The 20,747-nt window shown below is 40.7% G+C and overlaps 2 protein-coding genes and 1 non-coding gene across 7 annotated transcripts; 2 read left to right on the top strand and 1 right to left on the bottom strand.

Annotated features, from left to right (window-relative positions):
- Nucleotides 1–70: 70 nt before the first annotated feature.
- On the bottom strand, nt 71–4,882 carry LOC135466699 (large ribosomal subunit protein mL62-like). Its single transcript, XM_064744348.1, has 6 exons — nt 4,601–4,882; nt 4,430–4,484; nt 4,041–4,100; nt 2,695–2,777; nt 1,802–1,971; nt 71–1,480 (listed from the first exon to the last, which is right to left on the bottom strand). The coding sequence occupies exons 1-6, from the start codon at nt 4,766–4,768 to the stop codon at nt 1,387–1,389; spliced, it is 630 nt and encodes a 209-aa protein (XP_064600418.1). The 5' UTR covers nt 4,769–4,882; the 3' UTR covers nt 71–1,386.
- Nucleotides 4,883–5,649: 767 nt separating this feature from the next.
- Trnal-aag (transfer RNA leucine (anticodon AAG)) lies at nt 5,650–5,730 on the top strand. The gene has a single exon. It is a non-coding gene; the product is annotated as a tRNA-Leu (tRNA).
- A 431-nt stretch (nt 5,731–6,161) lies between these two features.
- LOC135482115 (protein mono-ADP-ribosyltransferase PARP14-like) lies at nt 6,162–19,401 on the top strand. 5 transcript variants are annotated; one of them, XM_064761955.1, is made up of 15 exons: nt 6,162–6,230; nt 8,441–8,472; nt 9,679–9,796; nt 10,455–10,688; nt 11,129–12,539; nt 14,101–14,243; nt 14,750–14,900; nt 15,525–15,612; nt 15,960–16,058; nt 16,276–16,404; nt 16,852–17,028; nt 17,245–17,356; nt 17,565–17,753; nt 18,096–18,755; nt 19,048–19,401. In XM_064761955.1, the coding sequence occupies exons 2-15, from the start codon at nt 8,455–8,457 to the stop codon at nt 19,323–19,325; spliced, it is 3,807 nt and encodes a 1,268-aa protein (XP_064618025.1). In that variant the 5' UTR covers nt 6,162–6,230; nt 8,441–8,454; the 3' UTR covers nt 19,326–19,401. The 5 variants fall into 5 exon arrangements, with proteins under 5 accessions (XP_064618025.1, XP_064618026.1, XP_064618027.1 ...); XM_064761956.1 differs by lacking the exon at nt 6,162–6,230 and adding an exon at nt 7,181–7,226; XM_064761954.1 differs by lacking the exon at nt 6,162–6,230 and having other exon boundaries at nt 7,405–8,472; nt 15,543–15,612.
- The last annotated feature ends 1,346 nt before the right edge of the window (nt 19,402–20,747 follow it).

Raw genomic sequence — 20,747 nt, 5'->3', positions numbered from 1 at the left:
GACAGCGACCAGCATTATGGTGGGAGGAAACCGGGCACAGCCCAGGGGAAACCCACGTCCATCCGCAGGTTGCTGTAAGACCTTCCCAGGGACGTCCTGATAGGAAGCCAGCATGAGCTGGACTTGAACTCTCAGCAATTGCATTGGTGAGAGACTCGTGGGTCATGCTGCTGCGCAAGCACGCTAACAAACTGAGCCAAGGAGGCCCACCTGTCACATTGAGACTGAGCGCAATGTGTTAGAGTAGCCAACCTGCAGTCTTAAATTGAATGGAGGAAATAAAATAAATTCATTGAAACAAATACAATAAATATTACCAGCTATCTGAACAATGCTAGTGCTTAATAAACCGCTGACACAACACAGGCTGTATTTGTCTTTTTGGTAGGATGTAGGATGTCAAAATGAGCTGGTTATGATATATCGCTTAACACCTTCAATGGTAATGTTAAGCAATGCTGTTTTGATGGAGCTAATATTGAGTCATCAACATTTAATGAAACTGGGTTCAGCCATGGCCTGGTTGTTACCCTGAAGCCTCTTATTGTGAATCCAGCTTATGTTGACTTCCTCTCCGGTTGTGCATATACGTGGGATGGTCTGCCAGTAACCTGCGGATGAATGTGGGTTTAGGACCCAGTGTCCTCCTGCCATAATGCTGGCTGCCGTTATATAAGTGAAATATTCTTAAGTACACTGAGAAACTCGAATAAATAAATTTATTGGAACAGAAATTCTCGCTGCTAAATAACGTTTTAAAGTGTGTACATCATTATCTTAAGTCTGCAAACAAGTATGCTGTATCAAACAAGTATGCTGTATCAACAGAGACTTTGCATACAAATTAACAATCCAATACTTAATTTGCTTGTAAACAACACTATAACACACTGTACAGCTGAAGTTATGAACTCCCATGTTTACACCATAGCAATAAACATCCTGTGATGATAGGGAAGCTGATGTGTTAAAATGTCAGCTGTTCTGAACTGCGTTAAAGCGTTTCCAACAGCGAGCAATTGGTGTTACAGAATCAAAGTAACACAACATTCATGTTGCCTGTATTTCACTTCATGAACTATCCATTGTGACCACACTTTGACACCAGTTTTCTTGTATCCATAGATTACATGTCTTCTTCACAGCATACATCTGACAGACTGTCGGTCACTGACAAATTGGGCCAGTGGCTCGCAAACATCCATGGGAACATTCTACTGAGGGTTTCTGTGAAAGATTTTGTCTGCTGTTAATAGCACTGCTAACCAATGCTCTGACAGGTTTTAATAATGAGTTCTGAGCTGGCTTCACCCTGATCTCATTTCATACACACACGCATAGAGATATACCCAGACTGAATTATATGTTCAGTTAAAAAAGCATATGTCACACACTTCCTATTGTAGGGGGCTGTCTACTCTGCTTTTTCAAGGAATTCTGCCTTTTCTCCAGTAAAACCCTCTTCTTTGCCTTGTTGATTCTGAAACATTAGAAAAATACAAACTGTACTTAACACTTCCAGCTAAACCTGAATCACAGCACGGAAATCTATTGGTACGTCAAATTACCCACAGAAAATACATGAAATATACATGTACAATTCATAAAACGACCAATGTCCACCAATAAAGTGAGAAACATTTGGGTGGTCCTTGCAACCAACAAATGACTGGGCATACTTCAAAGCTAGTTATACTACTCACAAGTACCGTCAAATGCCAGTGCAGTTAAAACATGTAAGCTCAGTAGAACTTATGAACACCTACAAATTGGCACATGACTAGCAACCCTCCTAGTTTACCTGTCTTCCTTCAGCTTGACTTCTTCCTCTGTGGGCTCCGGAGGCAGTCGGCTACAGTTGAAGATCATTGTCCGGATTTTATCCATGCAGTCTGCCTGGTTTAGCATCTGTTTGCGTGTCTTTTCCGAGGTCACAATCAACACACCATCTTTGTTGATGCGGCTGCGCTGCTGCAAGAGAAAGCATAGGCTTCGTGACGTTCAGAGGATTTAAAAAGGTGGTTTTATGCTAGAATTGCAAAGTGTCAAACCGCAGAGAGTTGCTTTTGAGAAGTTACGTGTATAAGAAATTACGATGATTATTTTAAAAACTATGCTTCTGTCGGAACTGGATTACTTGAATAAGACAGCTTTTCTACAATCTACATGTAAAGTTAAAGCTGTTTATACTTTTACTTGAGGCTGAAGTGGCGAGCGTGCCAGTGCGACGCAGTGACCAAGGAACTTCTCACCAATGGGGTTGCTGCGAGTTCAAGTCCAACTCATGTTGTTCTCTCCAGCCGCAGCTGGGAAGGCCTTCCTGCAACCTGCAGATGGTTTTTGGGTTTCCCCGAGCTCTGCCCAGTTTCCTCCCACTATAATGCTGGCCGCAGTAAACTGATGTCAAATTTTCTTGAGTATGGTGTAATGAACCAATCAAATAAATACATTAATATACTTCGCCTTAGCACCACATCATATGGTTCATAATGACTAGGTTCATAATGATAAATGCACCAAGTTTTGCCACATAAATCCTGATTTTCCACAGAATACTTCCATAACCCACTAATACAAGTGGGGTATAATACAAGGTGTTCGGCACACAACTGTCTACAGTGGCATTTCTGAATTAGCATGTCAACAATGACCCACTAACTACATGTATTCTGGCAGATATGCATGATTTCTTACTTCATGTAAAAGTCGTTCTCGAATCCATGCAGGGATCCAGTCAGCACTGTCGACATGGAAGCGCACTTCAACCTTTGAATTCACTGGAAAACCGAATTGAAAGTACATGGCTGTACCAGTAGCGAAATAACATGGCAAACAGAGCTAACTACAAAGGGGTTACAGTATATTACATACCAGTATACTATGTGAAGATGAACAGTGGGCCAGTGAAGCTAGCCCACAATGACACTTGCTGTTATGTGGGGCAATGAAGTTGGCTCCACAGTGGGCCAATGCAGCTAGCACCATAGTGGATTACCCAGTGAAGCTAGCTTCACTCTGAGACTTGCTGTCCTGTAGGGCAGTAAAACTAGCTCCACAATGAGACTTGCTGTCGTGTGATTGTGTTTGTGGAATGGAAGGTGGGAGATGGGAGTAGGTGAATCTAGCCCACAATGAGACTTGCTGTCCTGTGGGGTAATGCACCTAGCTCCTCAGTGGGGCAATGCAGCTAGCTCCTCAGTGGGGCAATGCAGCTAGCACTAGAGTGGCTTCCACACTGAAGCTAGCTCCATACTGAGACTTGCTTTCCTGTGGGACAGACGCTACCTCCACAATGAGGCTTGCTGTCAAGTGGGGCAGTGCAGCTAGCACCACAGTGACCAGGGCAGCAAAACTAGCTCCTGAATGAGAGTTGCTGTTCTGTGGGGGCAGTGAAGTTAGCTCCCAACTAGACCAGTGGAATAGGCAGCTACCTCCATGATGTGATTTGCTGCCTAGTGGAGTGGTGAAGCTAACTCCACAGTGGGGCAATGCAGCTAGCACCACAATGACAAAGAGCTCTGAGTGAGTGAGTGCTTAGGGTTTACCGTCGTACTTAACAATCTTTCAGTCATAGACAGTTAAGGAGTTCTTAGACTGCATGTAATATGCCTTCTTGTTGCAGATTGGATTTCCACGGCTCTTTTATCTACTGCTGCTTCACTGAGACATCTTACCACACAAATAAGCCGCATTTCCCGAAGCCTACACTGATACGGGTTAACCAGTCGATGCACCATTCCCTTCACGCTGAAAGCCAAGTGACGAAATTACAACTTCCTCTTTTAAGGTCTTAGATGTGATCCGTCCCAGAAGTGGACCCTAGATCTACCGCGCTGGCCTCCTAAGGCAGACTCTCTACCAAATGTGCTATCGGGGCAAGCACCAGGGAAGTGAAGCTAGCTCCCACTTTGGATCAGAGGACTGGGAAGCTACATGTACATGCAGAATGAATGAAACCTTGTCACTATGCCATTTAAAAGGTTCAATTCTGCTTCAGCACTATCTAGAGCAAAAGGAACTTACACATACTTCAGGCCTACCTTTATTTACATTCTGCCCTCCAGGTCCACTTGACTTTGTATAACTGATTGCAATTTTATCTGGAACAAAAAAAGATTTTATGGCAACAATTTCAAGAATTTATTGTACCATACCATATTACTGATATTACATTTTCCTTATGTAGTTAGGCTCGGTGCCTATTTAATGAAATGTGAAAATCAAAATATATGTATACGATACAAAGTACCAGTAAAACGGCTTTAGTGAAGTCATGTGAAAAGTTCTGTAAAGTTCTATGGGTAGGCCTATGCAGTACATCATTAATTTTATATAACAGTATGTGTACCTGCAACTATTTTAGAGTGACTTCATCATTCATGAAGTTCCATCATCTGTGGATTTATGGCATTTATTTCATCAAACTTACCGACTGGGATATAGCCAGAAAATTCCTCAGGATTGCTGCTTAATCTGGAAGTGAACTGTCAAAACAGAAATCATAACAAAGTTAGCATACATGATTTTTACAGCTATAAAGCAAAGAACACTCAACAAACGCGTTTTACCAATCTGTATGCGATGTATCATGATGTCTCACCTGTGTAACCCGCCGGTATTCAATAACACATATACTGGGGCATACATGTACATTTTGTGGCTTTGTCACCGTATTTTCCAGCCTGACATATGGTCCATCTGAAATTCTTATACTGGTGTTTGCTTTTAAAGTCAAGGTCAAAATTTTAACATAACACACCGAGTCCATCTATGATGAGTAAATGACATGTGTTGCATTCTCAGTAGAATACGTATGTTGGCTTATTTACAAATCATGACTCATTACTCATAATGTATGTCACAGGCCTACTTGGGTATGACTATTTTAAATAAGTTTTAAGTTCAAATCAGTAGCCTACAATTTGCTGTAGTTAAGTATCAAATTTGCCAGACATTTATTATGCATGTGTGGAATCTCGAGAATACTGCCATAGTAAACTGTGCCCAACATTGGATTAGCAAAGTACCCACGACCATGACGCCCAGACTGAAATTTGAAATGATACTTTTGCATCTTAATGGTGCAGTCTGTTGATTTGGTTTCTCAGCTGCTTGGAAAATTAGGGTCGATTAATGAATGGCTTAACTTCAAGTACAGAACGTGCCTGATTTCGTTACAGTAAAGAAAACGATTTGGCCTATTTCGTTCGCCGTTCACGTGGAAGTGGACAACAACAACAACAACTTGCCTCTGCTCCGGTTTACTAACGAAATCACGATCACTGGTAGGATACAAGAAATCCAAGCTGTATTGACTTTTATAACTAGCTACTTTTAAGACAACTGGACTTTTGGTTCCACGCCATGGGGGAACATCGGCTGAAAATCGCCGAAGGCATCTAAACATTCGACTGGCATTCATATTGGTTTGACCGAGTTGTCTCCCTTTGACCGTAAGCTGTGATAGTCCTTCGCCGTTACGTCGATTACGCGGTCTTTAACACAGAATGTTGAAATATTTTAAACTAACTCTCATTTCATCATTTAATCCACCATGCGGTCAAAAAAAAATGAAATCCTTAGTTACATGTTCACATCGTTTATTATTACAATAAATCTGTTTAATTGTTAAACAGTACAGGAGCAACTGGTAGCGTGGCCGAGCGGTCTAAGGCGCTGGTTTAAGGCACCAGTCTCTTCGGAGGCGTGGGTTCGAATCCACCGCTGCCACTACATTTTTTGTGTTTTTTTTACGGAATTGTATTTTTTTTGTCTTATTTTTTGTTTCTATCGTATCCATTTCTTCAGAGCGTTATTGTCATTTAATATTATTATAGACACACGTATACTTAATTATGCGTGCTTCTAGCCTGAAATACTTACATCTGTCAATTTACGCTTCATTCAGTTCTGCTATATATTTATCCCATTTTATTCTGAAGGTTTCATATATAATGCCGTGCGTTCATGCATTATTTTCACCTTGTCATCGTGCAAATTTACGCTATAAGCTGTCTACGCTGCACGAGACCTTCGTATTATTACACGAGCTTTGCAGAATTGTTTTGTGAAGATAAGGGCATCCCCGCAGCACGAGAGTGGATTTTCCCATACGTCATCGATGACGCATGTCTATACCTTACTTTCATTTTCTGTACGAGGGTTATAATCAGCCATCTTTCTTCGTCCTTTGGGTTTCCATTGACACGTACTTGCCAGACACAGCCGTGGTAAGTGACATGTCCAGCTTGATGTAGCCAGTTGTCAACATTATTGAGTATTTACACGTGTATGAATTTCCATCTGCACGATTCACCCTTGCGGCTCGAGGCCTATCGGTATGTACATAGCCTTTGTGTTTGTCGTGTGTTATCGTTACATAGAGGAAAGGGAAGGAAATAACTTATGGTGTTAAGTACGGTCGTGTGTGTTCACGTTTTGTACGGCCAAATCTTTCAGCAGGTCTCAAATGAGGTCATGGTTGTCACGGATCTGTAGCCTTTATCGATTCACTCCATGAAGCGATATTAGTATTACCGAACTACTGCATAAGACATCATTTTCAGATCGTTTACAATGATTTAGTTTTACATATAGCCGAGGGGTCATTTCACACAGTATTGTGGGATAGGTTTGTATTAATTACGGACCACCACAGACGTAAAATTAGTTGACTTACAAGCCGTGTAATATTCAACGACGGTATCACAAATTATGTAGCATACCGTCTCGGCCCAAACCGCATTCATCTCCCCAGTAGACCCTAGGCCTTAGACAAGCTGTTCAAATTCTACAAATGCATTTTTGTCGCTCATTTTGCTGTTTAGTCAGCAGTTTCTAAATAACAATATCAGTCAGTCAAAAGTTCATTAGGGATGCTGAAGGTTGTTGGGAATGATGAGACGGCATCTCACCGGACAACACTTAAAAGTAAATAAATTTTATGATATAATTTTTTCCAAAGTTTATGAGAATTGCAGAATTTTTTCTCTTTTGTCTTTCTCACATTCAAGGGATGGTTTTTTTCTGTTTTCTTTCATAACATACAGTTTAAAAATGTTGAAACGTCGTGTTCAAGCTGAGGTGCATTCTCTGACGTCCGCGATAACTAGGTCAGCACTGCTCTCGCCTTAAAAGTCACCACCACAAAACTGAAGCATATAATTCAACCACAGTCGAATGGCCAGATCAGCCTCAGTGATGCCAAGATTTACTAGGCTTTAAATGTAGGTATGCTTGATGTAAACAGTTAAAATGCGTTTAAAAAACTTGTTACTTTTATTCATGGTCAGCTCTTAAAATTGCAATATCTCCAAAAACCGGTGAAGGTAGTAAAACAAACGTCGCACTTTTAATAAGGGACATGAGAAGCAGCTTTTGACGTTTTGTGCTGTCTGGCTAGTCACGTGATTTAGCAGCCATTTTGAAATTTATAGATGAGCTTAAACCCTATTTTTCCGTAAAATGACGAATGGTCTGTGGATGATATTTTACTTGCAAGTTTTGTTGTGAAAAAAATTTTGTTTGCTACGCAAGTTGTGCAGTAACTTTCCAATGAAATTAGCTAAAAAGTAGGTCAAGTCTATAAACTTGCTAAATGATTAAATAAAAACTCTGTCTAGTATTCCTTGACCTCAGGATTACAAATCTGTAAGACTTACTTTTGTTCTTTGGTACATGCAAAGCAATTGACAAATCTTCCTGTTCACATAACACGGGAGCTTCGTGCTAAACGGCATGGAACCCGTTCACTGTAGAATGCTGGATACAGGGCGTTTATTCTAATTCACGAGCAGTAGATCAAAGGAACAGTCTCTATACATGCTGCTGAGCACAGCGGTTTAAGGGCATGTGGACGCCAAAAGCTGTGTGTGTACAGACCGCTTGGAAGCCGTATAACTACATGCAGTTCTAGTTTCCATTTGTTTCAGAATTGAGCATGAATCTGGTTCAACAACAATCCTATTGTAATTTTATAAATATTTAATAGGGGCCAAAATCACCAGCACAACCTCTCCGGAGGCGACGACCTGCACCATGAACACCCCTGTCGTGCATCGGCAGGCTACTTAAACTGTAAACGATATAGCAGGCTTACTGTATCAACTGTTCAAGCAGTGGAAGAAATATCCTTTCAGAAATGTCCAGTTTCCGAGAAAGCTATTTATCACCGCCGAAGTCCACAGCATTTATCTGCCATAAGCTTCTGCTTTGACCACAATACGGAAAATAACTTCACAGAACTTTTACTGGGTTGAAAAAAATCTAAAAAATATTTAATGCCGGTTTATGATGCCTTGGATGGCAGTCTTTCAGTGAACATAAACATTAGTCAGGTGTTGTCTTTCACTACAATGTGTGTGTGTTTGTGTGTGTGTGTACAGGCACAACAAAGGTCACCACCATAATTCTACCCTGATGTATATTGTTCACCACATAGGTGCTGCTCTGAAGATGAAGATCCTCCTGAAGGTAGGCTGCCTGTTCCGTGTATGAACGCTGTGTCAGTCTGATACTATGACATACTATATGGTGTCTATGCATATACATGCACAGCCCCGTGTTAACACATACACGTATAATAGTACGTTAATGTCACTAACAACAATCAAATGCAAATGAATACATGTATGCAACACTAACCACTGGATCTTTTTTCCCTCAGATTTGTGTTGTATAATAAAATCAAAAGTGAAAGCGAAAATGTTTTCCTAATGCCTCCTTGCTATGTATTATAGATGTGGACATATTCTTCTACACGTAACCTACATGTATACATGTGTGAGCCTGCATGTCTAGTCTTGCATGGCGTCTGTGGGAAATCCTTCAGAGGGATGATCCACTCATGCATGAGGATACCATAGACTGTATACTGATGTCTGAGTAACAACCAAACTGCCCCAGGTCAGTGACCCGAGACCGATGAGGTGACGCGGTGATGGCTTTATGTCAGCAGGTTTCCTAGGTTTCTGGCACTGGCTGGTGGTTTCCTCCAGTTGAAAGTACTCTATTTGCTTTGTTTTCTAATACATGTAATTTCGTCTGTCGCAAGATCGGCAGTGAATTCAAAATGCACTGAAAACAAAAGACGAGAAATAATATAACCTTAGTTTTTTGGAAGATGGGTTTAAGCAGTTTTAAACGACCAAAGCCATTTGTCCTGGCGCGCTGGGTAACTCTACAAATCAACTGTTATTCCAGAATTGTTACTTGGCCGTGGCCAATGCCGTTTTAAAAAGTCGAAAAACCTATGTCACTCGTACCGCACGCTCATGATCATATGACCATAAGGCAAAACAGTGCCTTTGTGACCTTAGTGGAAACAGTTGCGTTCTTGGGTTGTATAAATAACTCGCACCTATAGATTAAAATTTATAACATGGCGGTGCTTTGAATGTTATTATCGTAAGCTACCCTTATACTTTGAGCTGCGATATCTTCTCTATGCAACATCACGAAAAAAAATTTCATGCCTTGTAAGCCTTATATTTGTGATACTTTATTGATCCATGTTTTTCTTATCTTGCTCGGTTTACCCCTGGTTTGCTTGGTTTCCATCTGGGTTGAGTGATTTTCTCCAGCCATGAACCTCACTGCCATCGTGTACATATAAACAAAATATTCATGAGTAAGGTGCAAAAACAATAAAAATGTCCTTGTATTCTTAACATTATATAGGAAGTGTATGGGTCTGAAGAGATGTTAACATGTTATATGGAAATACTAACTGACAAAGAGGTGCGAGTTTTGCACTTCGTCCCTCCGGTTGCAGTCGTTGAAATAGAAACAGAAATTGGTAAGTCTACTTGTCTTTCTTATAGACTTATGAAACCACTTCCTGGATCTCATGTATGTGAATAGACCTAGTGTATGATATCAAGAAAAAAACATTTTATAAAAGTCTTTATGATTTTTTTGTGTTTGATATATTTGTATTTGCTTATGATGTCATCCACACCTTACATGGCTAACCTCAGTCGAGGTAGGTTTTTTTTATGTAGGATGTGATTGGCCTAACCGGTAACAATTTTGATTACAAAGGCAAAAAACCCGTAAAATTAAGTATATGAAAGATGAAAAAACACATGAGTACACGAAAGACCATTAAACACTGTCCAGAAAAATAGGCCTATTTATTCTTTTACTCAAATTCTACGGTGGTCTGTAGTGGCGACCCAGAAGGTATCTGTGGCGTCCCATCTGTTTCTTCAGTGTATGCATTTTGAATTGTGAAATCTAACCTGTTGTGACGTCACTCGTCCCCATATGATCAGAAACGGCCTCTGTAGAATCAGTAGGTTCAAACGATTTTATTAGGTTGACAAAAATCTATAAAAAAGGTAATAATTGAACTAACTTCCTGGGCTTTGTTTAATGATTTTTTATCTGACATATACTTCACGTTAGCGTATACTTGGACTTCAATTCTGTATCCATTGTATTTCATCCCACAGACATGAGGGAACTGAATCGAAAGTGCGCAGCTCGCCCCTTGGCGTCGCACACTGTGACGGCCGAGGAATGGCAAATGAAAACACTGTGTGTGTTGAATGTGGATCCGGGGACGTCTGAAGAACTGTTAGAGCTGTACTTCTCAAACGCAAAGCGATCAAGTGGGGGACGGATTGTTAGCGTATGCGTTAATAAACATCGCGGAAACGCTTGGGTTACATTCGAAAAGGAGATAGGTATATCGGCCGTGACTCATTATCATTAATCTTTACTCTTAATATGTTCCAGGTGGTTTGTTTGAGCACACTTCTGAGCAATGGTTAGCACAAAGGTGCATGATGTCGTATGATTTATGATCTCAGTGTCCCCTATTCGGAAGTTTACTGTATCTTAGTAATAAAAAAAAACTGTTCATTTATAATATTTATTAATTTTGACTGTATATATTTGTATCATAGTTAAAAGAACATGGGTATCACAAATAAAATTATACACCAGCTTACCCAATTTGAAAAATTTCTGTGTAAGACCTCAACATGGTGGGTTTCACAGGTTTTAAACGGTCGACCTTCGTCTTATATGTTGTGCAATAAAACAAATACTGGATCTTCTGTTAAGTCATAAAATATTATAGCTAATTATATCTCTTTCAACTGTTTGTCTTGTCTACGGGTAGATGCTGAAAGAGTTCTTCGCCGCGAGCATAAGGTCAGTGGAAGAAGAGTGTCGTTGCAACCCTTCCTGGGCACAGTAGATATCTCAGAACAGCAGCATGTCTTAGAACAAGGAGGAGATGAACGGGACCTGGACAATTCCAGAATCAACCGGGGGGATCGATGTAAAAGAGTTATGGACTGTTCCAGAGACAACCAGCGGGAACAAGATGAGAAAGATATGAACCGTTCCAGAGTCAACCTGCGGAGTCAAGATGAAAGAGATATGGACCTATCCAGAACCAACTGGCAGAGTCAAGATGAAAGAGACATGGACCTATCCAGATCCAACTGGCAGAGTCAAGATGAAGGAGACATGGACCTATCCAGAACCAACTGGCAGAGTCAAGATGAAAGAGACATGGACCTATCCAGAACCAACTGGCAGAGTCAAGATGAAAGAGATATGGACCATTCCACGATCACTCAGCAAAATCAGTGGGAAGGAAATGCTCAACAAGATGACAATTGCAATCGGACATGCCGGCAGCCAGCTATGGAAGGTGATTTGCCTGTCACAAACTCCAAGCTTCAGCCCTACAACCAGAGACAACCTGATCCAATGGGCTTTCGAGGTGAAAGCTCCAGTCCAGAAGTGAGACAAGAACTAGGGGCATCTCACCAATATCACCAATATCCAGAGAACGGTTGTGATTCTCGCCATACACGCGCTAGTGAGAGACGCCATTTTGTGGAGACTGTGATGGATAACCTGATGGAGAAGACAAACCAGCTGCAGGTACTGAAGGAAGACGGATTTTATAAAACTGAAAGGGAGTGCTCTGTCAACATCGCCTCAAATGGCATAGTTATCATTAAAGGCCCCAAAGATGATGTTGACCAAGCAAAACTGGATTTATACGATGCTTTAGAGAAAGTGAAGTGTTCTACAGTTCCACAGTTGTCATCTGATCTATTGCATTATGCCACACAACCCAGTCGATTGGATATAATTCGGAATCACTTGAATGAAACAGGTTTTGAGCCATTTTCTCTGTCTTTTGCGGATAATTGTCTTAAAGTATGGACACTGTCCCAAGACTCTGCTGATACTGCCGCAAAAGAAGTGAAAACGCTGTTTTCCACGAAGAAATTCAAGGTGCAGCCCAAGTATCAAGACATTTGCAGAGGTTCAGAGTTTGCTGTGTTCCTTAGTGATGCGATGCGAAATCAGGGAGTGATTATTAAACATCAAAACTTTGCAGTTGAGTGCGAAGGGTTCAAACAAGATGTCGAGGCGACCATACAATCCATCAAAGATTATCTGGAGAGTAACAAGTCTCAGAAACGAGAAGTTTCATTGTCACTATCTGAGGCGAAGTTCCTCGATCGTCACGCCCGGAAACACCTGAGAGACATCGAGACTAACGCTCAGTAAGTATTAGCACTGAGATACTAGCACGGAGATCTGTTGGTCATGTTCCCAGGTCAGCTCACATTAACCAGTCTGAATCAACACTTTCACTAACCTTTATCTCCTTCCTGTCGCCTGCGCTGCCCCCAAAATATCAAAGCTGTACCAGACGAAAACGGATTTCGCATGAATTTTAAGTGCTTCTGAATTCATATCACCTCATGGTGGAATAATACAGACTCGACCGTCGGAATAGGGCCGCACGGAATTACCTCCCTTGACGTTATTTTCCTGTTTTAACGATGCATTTATAGGAGTAAGCTGTGGTTAAGGGCAAGTTGAAGGGCAAACCGAAGCGACATAAGCTAATTAAAGACCTATATAGCTTGAAGACAGATTTTAATTTTGGATAAACGTTCTGTATTGTTTTAATCCATTGGGAGGTAATTTTAAAATCCCGTCAAAATTATACAAAATAGACAGCTTCATGAAACTCTTAAGATGTAAAAACATAGACTTCTTTCAAGATCACCCGACATTTCTGACTCCCAAAGGCTGATATCGTGTTTTTTTGTTTTTTTTTTTGTTCACATTTTGTGGCCTAAAAATATTTCTTACTGTCATGACATAACCTCCATACTACATGCTTTATTAGGCAAGGTCCCAATTCTCGCAGTTCCACGCCTTAAAAACTGATCTCGAATTATGTCGCAGTCGCTTTTGTGGAATGAGTTGTCTTTTTCTCAACGATGCAGACTAGAACCGACATGACCAAAGATGGAGCTTAGTGGCTTACTGTCGTTTCGCCGGATACATTTGTGTTAATTGTGACGTTGTGAGTTTTATATTCACGAATAACTGGGTGACATGAAGTTGTAATTACTGTAGGATTAAAGGAAATATATTTTGTACCGTATATACAGCTTTGATATGTTAAAGACAGCACACACGAAGTTACGGTTTAGTGAATAGAAGAGTACAGAGCTGTATTTCTGAAAGCTATGCTGTGAACAAGAAATCAGATTTCCTATTTAGGTAAGTGCAGATTTAGACACTGCAGAGATACGACCACCTACAACCAATGCAATTCGTCACAATCAAATCGTAGTCGCAACTAAACAGGAACATAGACGCTTGAAGAACTAATATTTACTCGCCGTAGTCACATGATTGCATGAAATGGGATGCACTGTGACAAAAATGTTCGAACGACATACCCAGACCGACTAAGATTAGTCTGAATTTATGTAGATAGCAGCTAATCGCATATAGTTGGTTTTATGTATGCACAAAAACCACCTGCGACACTCCAACGGTCTCCTGGTCGCTAACGATATCTTCAGGTTCATCTATATTCACAATGATCCCGCACGATTTATCGTACGACCAATCCAGACATTTACGAATCGCGATTTTTCCGCAGGTTATCTTAACTAGTCGTAGGTGGGGGTGTGATTAAGCCTTTACTTACTATCTTGCTTACAAATCATTGAAAGCCTAAGGATCCATATGGATCACATTTTGTTAAAATTGTTTTTCTGTTGTGTTTTATTATTATTATTATTATTATTATTATTACAGAGAATTAGTCAAGGTTTGGCTAAACAACGAGAAGCCTTGCATCGAAATAAGTGGCAAACAGGGAGTTACCGAAGAAGTGGAAAAAAAGGTGAAAGATTTTCTAAAGAGCCTGTGTAACGCTGAAGTAAATATAGAGGAGCCAGGTAAGTGGGTGCCGTCAACGAGCTATGATATTACTGTATAAACGGCTGAATGGTCATGTGTTCAGATAGATTTTTGCTCTGATCAAGTTCATCGCTATTTAACTTTGGTCTTACATGAGATATCATTATCCACATACCCAGTGTGCAGTCTTTAAGTTAGCACAACTATGAATATGGTGGTACACCCAGTCTGAAGAGCTTGGGATGTGCATGTAAGTGTCCAGGTCTGGAATCGGTGCGTCGAACCACACATTCGTATACCAGCCGTCAACCAATATGGACATTCTAGGTCAATAATCGCAAGGTCAATTGCCAAAACGACTTTAACATAAACCACCGTGATCAAAGAACGAAGAAAGTATATAATGAACGAAACTAGGACGGAATCATGCTAAGAGAATAAGTCAACAGTTTTCAATATTGTTGGAATGCGTAAGTTAAGTTCTAGGCGAATGAGTGAATTACCCCAGTTAGAGAGGGTAACCTTGATAATATGTTTGTTACAGGTATACGGGAATTTTTCCGAGACCAGGGTATCGCGTTGATACAGGCCGTTGAAAACAGGGCTCCTTGTGTGCTGGACATGACTGGTACTGGGCAAACACGCGGAGCCAAGGGCAGTGGTGGGGACAGGCGTCCGGGACGAGAGGACAAAGGGTCGGCAGTGTTTGCCATTTTGATATAAGCAACAAAAACAAACCTTATGATCTACTCAAAGCTCTAGGATTAATATCGCAAGATGATAGCACTATATAATTAGAGGATAATATCCGTGTATGAATCATACATTTTTGGGGTGGGGGGAGGGGGGGTTAGAGGTCAATATTTGAATGACTTGAACATTATGCAGTTACAAACTGCTCAGTCAGGCGAGCTATTCCCTGAATGCCTTGTTCATGTTTCGTGGGGAATTCCCAGGTATAGACCATTACCTTCAAAACAACAGAGAAGTGCTGATGAGCTGAAGAAGCCAGACTTACTGAACCTGCTACGTCAGTTCGTTGATAACTTCAGAAGTTTGAAGACTTGATTTCAAAAACCGGCATTTGAAAGAAGTACTATCCTTTAGGCCTACTTCTAATATGGAAGTTTTTGACGCAGTTTGTGTGTTCACAGCTGTATTTTAAAATCTTTCGAAGAGAAAAGGGGAAGTGGCGCATAGTTAATTACGTGACCGAATCCAACAGCTCATTTGAATCCAGTGGAAAGACTGTCCGTGCATGTCACATACATATTTTATGCCTTTTTGAAGTGTCATTTTTTTCTGTGTTTCATGTACAGTGAAATTGTCTTGAATAGGTCTCCTGATAGCATTCCACATCGATGGCCCGCTGTTACGGTCAGCCAAGGAAATATAACGGACAGTCAGGTAATTGCCTTGGATGATGGCATTTTAAACATTATTCCATAAGCCAGATACCTAGAAAGGTTAGTCTAGACTGTGTGATTTTTCTTTGTAGTCACAGTTCTTTGAAGGCATCACGGATGTTAAATTGATATACTTGATTTTATTTATTTATTTGATTGGTGTTTTACGCCATACTCAAGAGTATTTCACTTATACGACGGCGGCCCACATTATGGTGGGAGGAAACCTCATATACTTGCCTCCCGTTAACATCCATAACGGACTATAATCATTCCTTTTACTGAACTTTTCATCGGTTTTGTTGTATGTATTCCTAACCCGGCCTGTCTGATGATGCTGTGTTTCAGGCCTCTGTGTTGGTCAATGTCGTAGGTCGTGAGTTGAACCTAAGTCGTGGAGCTTTGTCCAAAACCTTTCTTAGAGTCGGCGGTCAAGAGTTACAAAAGGTATTCCTTTGTTCTTCCCGTTATAGGGGTTAAAGTTGAACCCCAAAAGATGGGCATCCAGTATCACTGGACATGTACACGTCACTACTATATATAGTTACCACAAACTACACCAATCCTCCAACATAAACATGTTTTCACTTACTGTAGATCGTTATTGTACCAGAGGCACGAAAATGAATTTGCGTTATCATGATTTTGACGTATTTGGTTGCAGGCACTGTCTAGAAATCACACCCCAGCTGATTTTGGGGAAGTCTTGATAACCCGGACACGTGGGGATTTGCGATGTGAATATGTTTACCATGCAGTATGCCCCCGCTGGAATCCCAGATACGGCGCAAAGGTGGGTGCATTACCTATTTGCGGAAATCTTGAAAAGTAACATCGGATCACCGATTTACAGGGTTTCTTCGCAATATATCAGCTTTAATCCTGAGGTAGAATACCAACGTCCTTAAAAAGGTGGCGTCGGTTAGCGCGCTAGGGCAGCGTAATGACCCAGGAGCCTCTCACCAATCCGGTCGCTGTGAGTTCAAGTCCAGCTCATGCTGGCTTCCTCTCCGGCCGTAAGTGGGAAGGTCTGCCAGCAACCTGCGGATGGTCGTGGGTTTCCTCCGGGCTGTGCCCGGTTTCCACCCGCCATAATGCTGGCCGCCGTCGTATAAGGAAATATTCTTGAGTACGGCGTAAAACACCAATCAAATAAATAAATAAATAAATTAATAGGGCGGCGCAAACATTTACTTTATTAACCAGCTTAATGTTTGACTTTTTTCTTTATTGTTCTCAGGCTGTGACGGACATTGTGTCTAAGTGTTTAACGGAGGCCAACAAGCACCACAGTCGATCTATTGGTTTGCCTTCGGTCGGCGCTGGTGGACTTGGCTACCCAGCGGACGTCCTCATCCAAGCTTTTAAGTCATCCCTTTGCCACTTCATTCAAAATACCCAAAATTTAGAATTAAAGGTATGCAGCAAGCTTCTGGTATAACTTATGTTTCACATTTGAAACTTTTCAAAGTAATGTCGTTAATGGAACATTTCTCTGTCTCATCCAAGGTCATTATATATTCACAGTAAATATAATTTCATATTCATGTTCTTATAGTGGCCATATATATGTATGTGTTAGTTTTCCTGTTATGTTCTTTACCAAATAGTGTGTTTTTGTGGTGTTATCTAGGAGATTTTTTTGATCATATACGACAAGGAAGTGTTTGAATTATTCAAAGAAGCCTTTACAGACGGTTGGATGAGTTCAACGAGCTCTTTCACTCCAGGAACAAATTCTAAGGGTAGGTTGGTTTTCCTGTTTGCTTCACTTGTTTCCAAGACAAACCCATCGCTACCAGCTAAGGAAAAAAATCAAGACTTAAGCTTCAGAATGGTGAATCATGCATGGCCATAGTCAAAGAAATAAAAGAAAAGTATGTATTTTTACGTACCGTCCAAGTCACATTGCTTGTCACAGTAATAGCCTGTCACGTCTTTACTTTCTGTCAGGTGGAAATTCTGTCAGAATTGCTGTGACAACGACAAAAGAGCGTGTTGAAGAGGTAAAGAAGCTGATCCGAAGACATGTAAAAGATGCTTATTGTGTGGATGAAATTCGTGACCCCAGTCTGCAGAATCCCCCTAAAGCCCTGAAGGGGCTGATCACATCTTTGTCCGGTCAAGTGAGCATCCGCCTGGGTAAGTGATATAGAAGACCTGTACTTTTTCTTCATTTGTGTCGACGACCAATCATCTCTATAGGTTTAATTGATGGAAAGACAGAGGCTGAATGCACTCGTCGTACATGAAGGCCAAGTTAGACTTAGTTTGATCACCACATTGCATGTAATTGGATATTTTCAAGAGGATGAGAAGTTAATGTTTGCAAATGACGAAGAATTTGTTTGAGGACATTATCTGTATGGTTGATTGTTTATATTTTATATTGTGTTGTTTTCTTGTGCTTTTTTGTAGTTTTTGATCTGTATGCCGATACACATATTTTCCGATATTTTCATGGACGTGGTGTTTGATTTCCAGATGGGGGCAAGATCTCCGTATATGGCTCAAAATCTGCTGTTGATTTTGCTACAAAAGAAATTTTTAAATGTCTTCATGAGAATAGACCTGCTTCTCAAAAACCCTCCCTACTCTTGAAAACCAAGGGAGTGAAGGCGTACATGGATGCAAAGGCGAAGGAAACGATCTATGCTCCTGGCCACTGGAAGAATTTCAACAAACGAGATGTACCCTTGACTGAATTTATTGACGCCAAGGATGAGAAGTACAAGCTGGTGGATGCGTCAAAGCAAGAGACAGCCGACATCACCAAACTCTTTGTGGATAGTTGGGCAAACTGCAATGTACAAGTAACCCAGGTTCAGCGGGTTGAAAATCCGGAACTATATCAGAAATTTGCCAGTAGACGTCAGTTGTTCTACAGCAAGGCTGCTAAAGGAAAGATTCAAATACTGAGCCCTCCGCCCATAACGACCACTTTTCAGATTCAAAACGTAGACCGTTACTGTCGTAAGGAAATCAACGAATGTTTGCTGTTTCACGGCACGAGGAATGTGTCTGGCATTCTGGACAGTGGCTTGGATTTCCGGGTCGGTGGGAACGGGAAATTCGGGAAGGGCATCTATATGGCTGAGTGCGCCTCCCTCAGTCATGGCTTTTCCTCCCCTGGCAATTTCAGAGGTGCGTAGAATTTCCATTCAGTATACACCAGACCAAAATTATTCAACCGTCATAGGGCGATTTAACGTCATTTTTGTTGAAAGTTTGTTACTTTTCAAATTTTATGGAGTGATCTCCATTTTTAACTGTATAGTTTATGTTTAATCTTATTATCATTGGCTCTTTGACGTTACCTGGTCGTAGTTAGGTGGGAAATTTGTACTTTTGTCTACATGTAGTATGCGTGAGGCATATATAGGTTCTATAGGAAGATGATGAAAAGCAATGATTGTTTTCCCTGTTTCAATTTTAGCTGCAACACCTTTCTTTGGTCTGAAGAGTTTAGGAGGAGGAGGTGGGGGTAAAACCTGCATGTTTGTTGTTCGTGCCGTCTTAGGTAACTGCTTCAAAACCAACAACCAGGGCAACTATGTGCGACCTCCATGCATGGTATCTTCCTGTAATGACCAGATCAACTGCCTGCAACACGGAGATAGATATGACACGGTGGTTGGCTCCGCCGGCTTCAGGGAGTTTGTCATCTATGACAGTGCCCAATGCTATCCTGAGTACCTCATAACGTTGTCCTGAGCAGACAGCGTGGAAATGCCCTGGGCTGAGGTTCTCTCAGATTCCTGTGTCATCTAGAGGAGTTACCACTATATCACTTACCACTATATATATATATATATATATATATATATATATATATGTGTGTGTGTGTGTGTGTGTGTGTGTGTGTGTGTGTGTGTGTGTATAGTTGAAGAGGTGTAGGTTTACAAAGGGTCGAAAAAAAGATGCCAAAGCTGAGAGCTATATGTTGTTTAGAGACGATATATACCGATGTTCTCGCCAGTTTAAGAATGTGTGTATTTTCAGTGTAAATAGTATGTGACAGTTTGCATGCGCCTTATACAATATGACAGAACGTGAGCTCTAAACATTGTGATAGTGTGCAAAAGCCGTAAACAATATGACAGAACGTGAGCGCTAAACATTGTGATAGTGTGCAAAAGCCGTAAACAATATTACAGAACATGAGCTCTAAACATTGTGATAGTGTGCAAAAGCCGTAAACAATATTACAGAACATGAGCTCTAAACATTGTGTGATGATTTGCAGGAACCATATACAATGTAGGCCTACAGATACTTGTTAATTTAGAGAGACGTTTTAAAGGAGATTTTCCAGTACGGTGAGATCTGGATGCATTATCAGTTTCTTAATTTACTCGAAGCGATTTTCCAAATTTTGTTTGCTTCATGTATAGTAAGTTGTGTCACCGTGACTTAATTTTCATATAGATTGTTGACAATATTTTTTGGCCATGAAGATTTATAGCTTACCATATATTAGAACAGACACGCATTAGCTTAGCTTGAAATAATACATGTCGGCAGTTGGTCTTTGCACGTGAACCCACTGTGCGCAGTATATATTAGCAATACGCAAATATAATTATTTGGTCATGACATGAAGAAAATGTGTTCAAATTTATTGATTGAACAGATGATAAGTGTGTGGGGGAGGGGGGGGGGGTGCAGGGAACGGGGTTGGGCGCTGGATTGTCGGTGTAGTGTTTATCGTAGTTAATCACATTTAGGATATAACTATTTATGTCATATAATGCTGATAGTTGTTTGACTACAGACAATATTGTTTTTCCATTTTCTTTAGCCAATTAAATAGTATTTGCAGAGCATATATTTGGGATTACATGTGTGGGATATGATTAAGATATTTCTTCTTATTTAATGTCAGTTGTTCTTGATTTTGGTGGGGGGGGTCTTTAATAATACATGTAATATATATTTTTCACAGATTTAAAAAAATTCTTATAGCTTTTAATAAAGTTATACCATTTTGTTTAGTGTCTGATGCTAAACTTGTGTGGGCAAGTTATTTATAGTTTTTTTTTTATCATGGCTGTGTCTGCACAATGTCTTTGTGAAGGTATGGGTATGCTCCAATAAACACATCAAGCTCTTGTTCTTCATTCCTTTCCTCTTTCG

Source organism: Liolophura sinensis, chromosome 1 (genome assembly GCF_032854445.1).
Source record: "Liolophura sinensis isolate JHLJ2023 chromosome 1, CUHK_Ljap_v2, whole genome shotgun sequence".
Classification (NCBI taxonomy): domain Eukaryota; kingdom Metazoa; phylum Mollusca; class Polyplacophora; order Chitonida; family Chitonidae; genus Liolophura; species Liolophura sinensis.
Note: the sequence above shows the minus strand (reverse complement) of the source record. Positions and strands in the feature narration are given on the sequence as shown.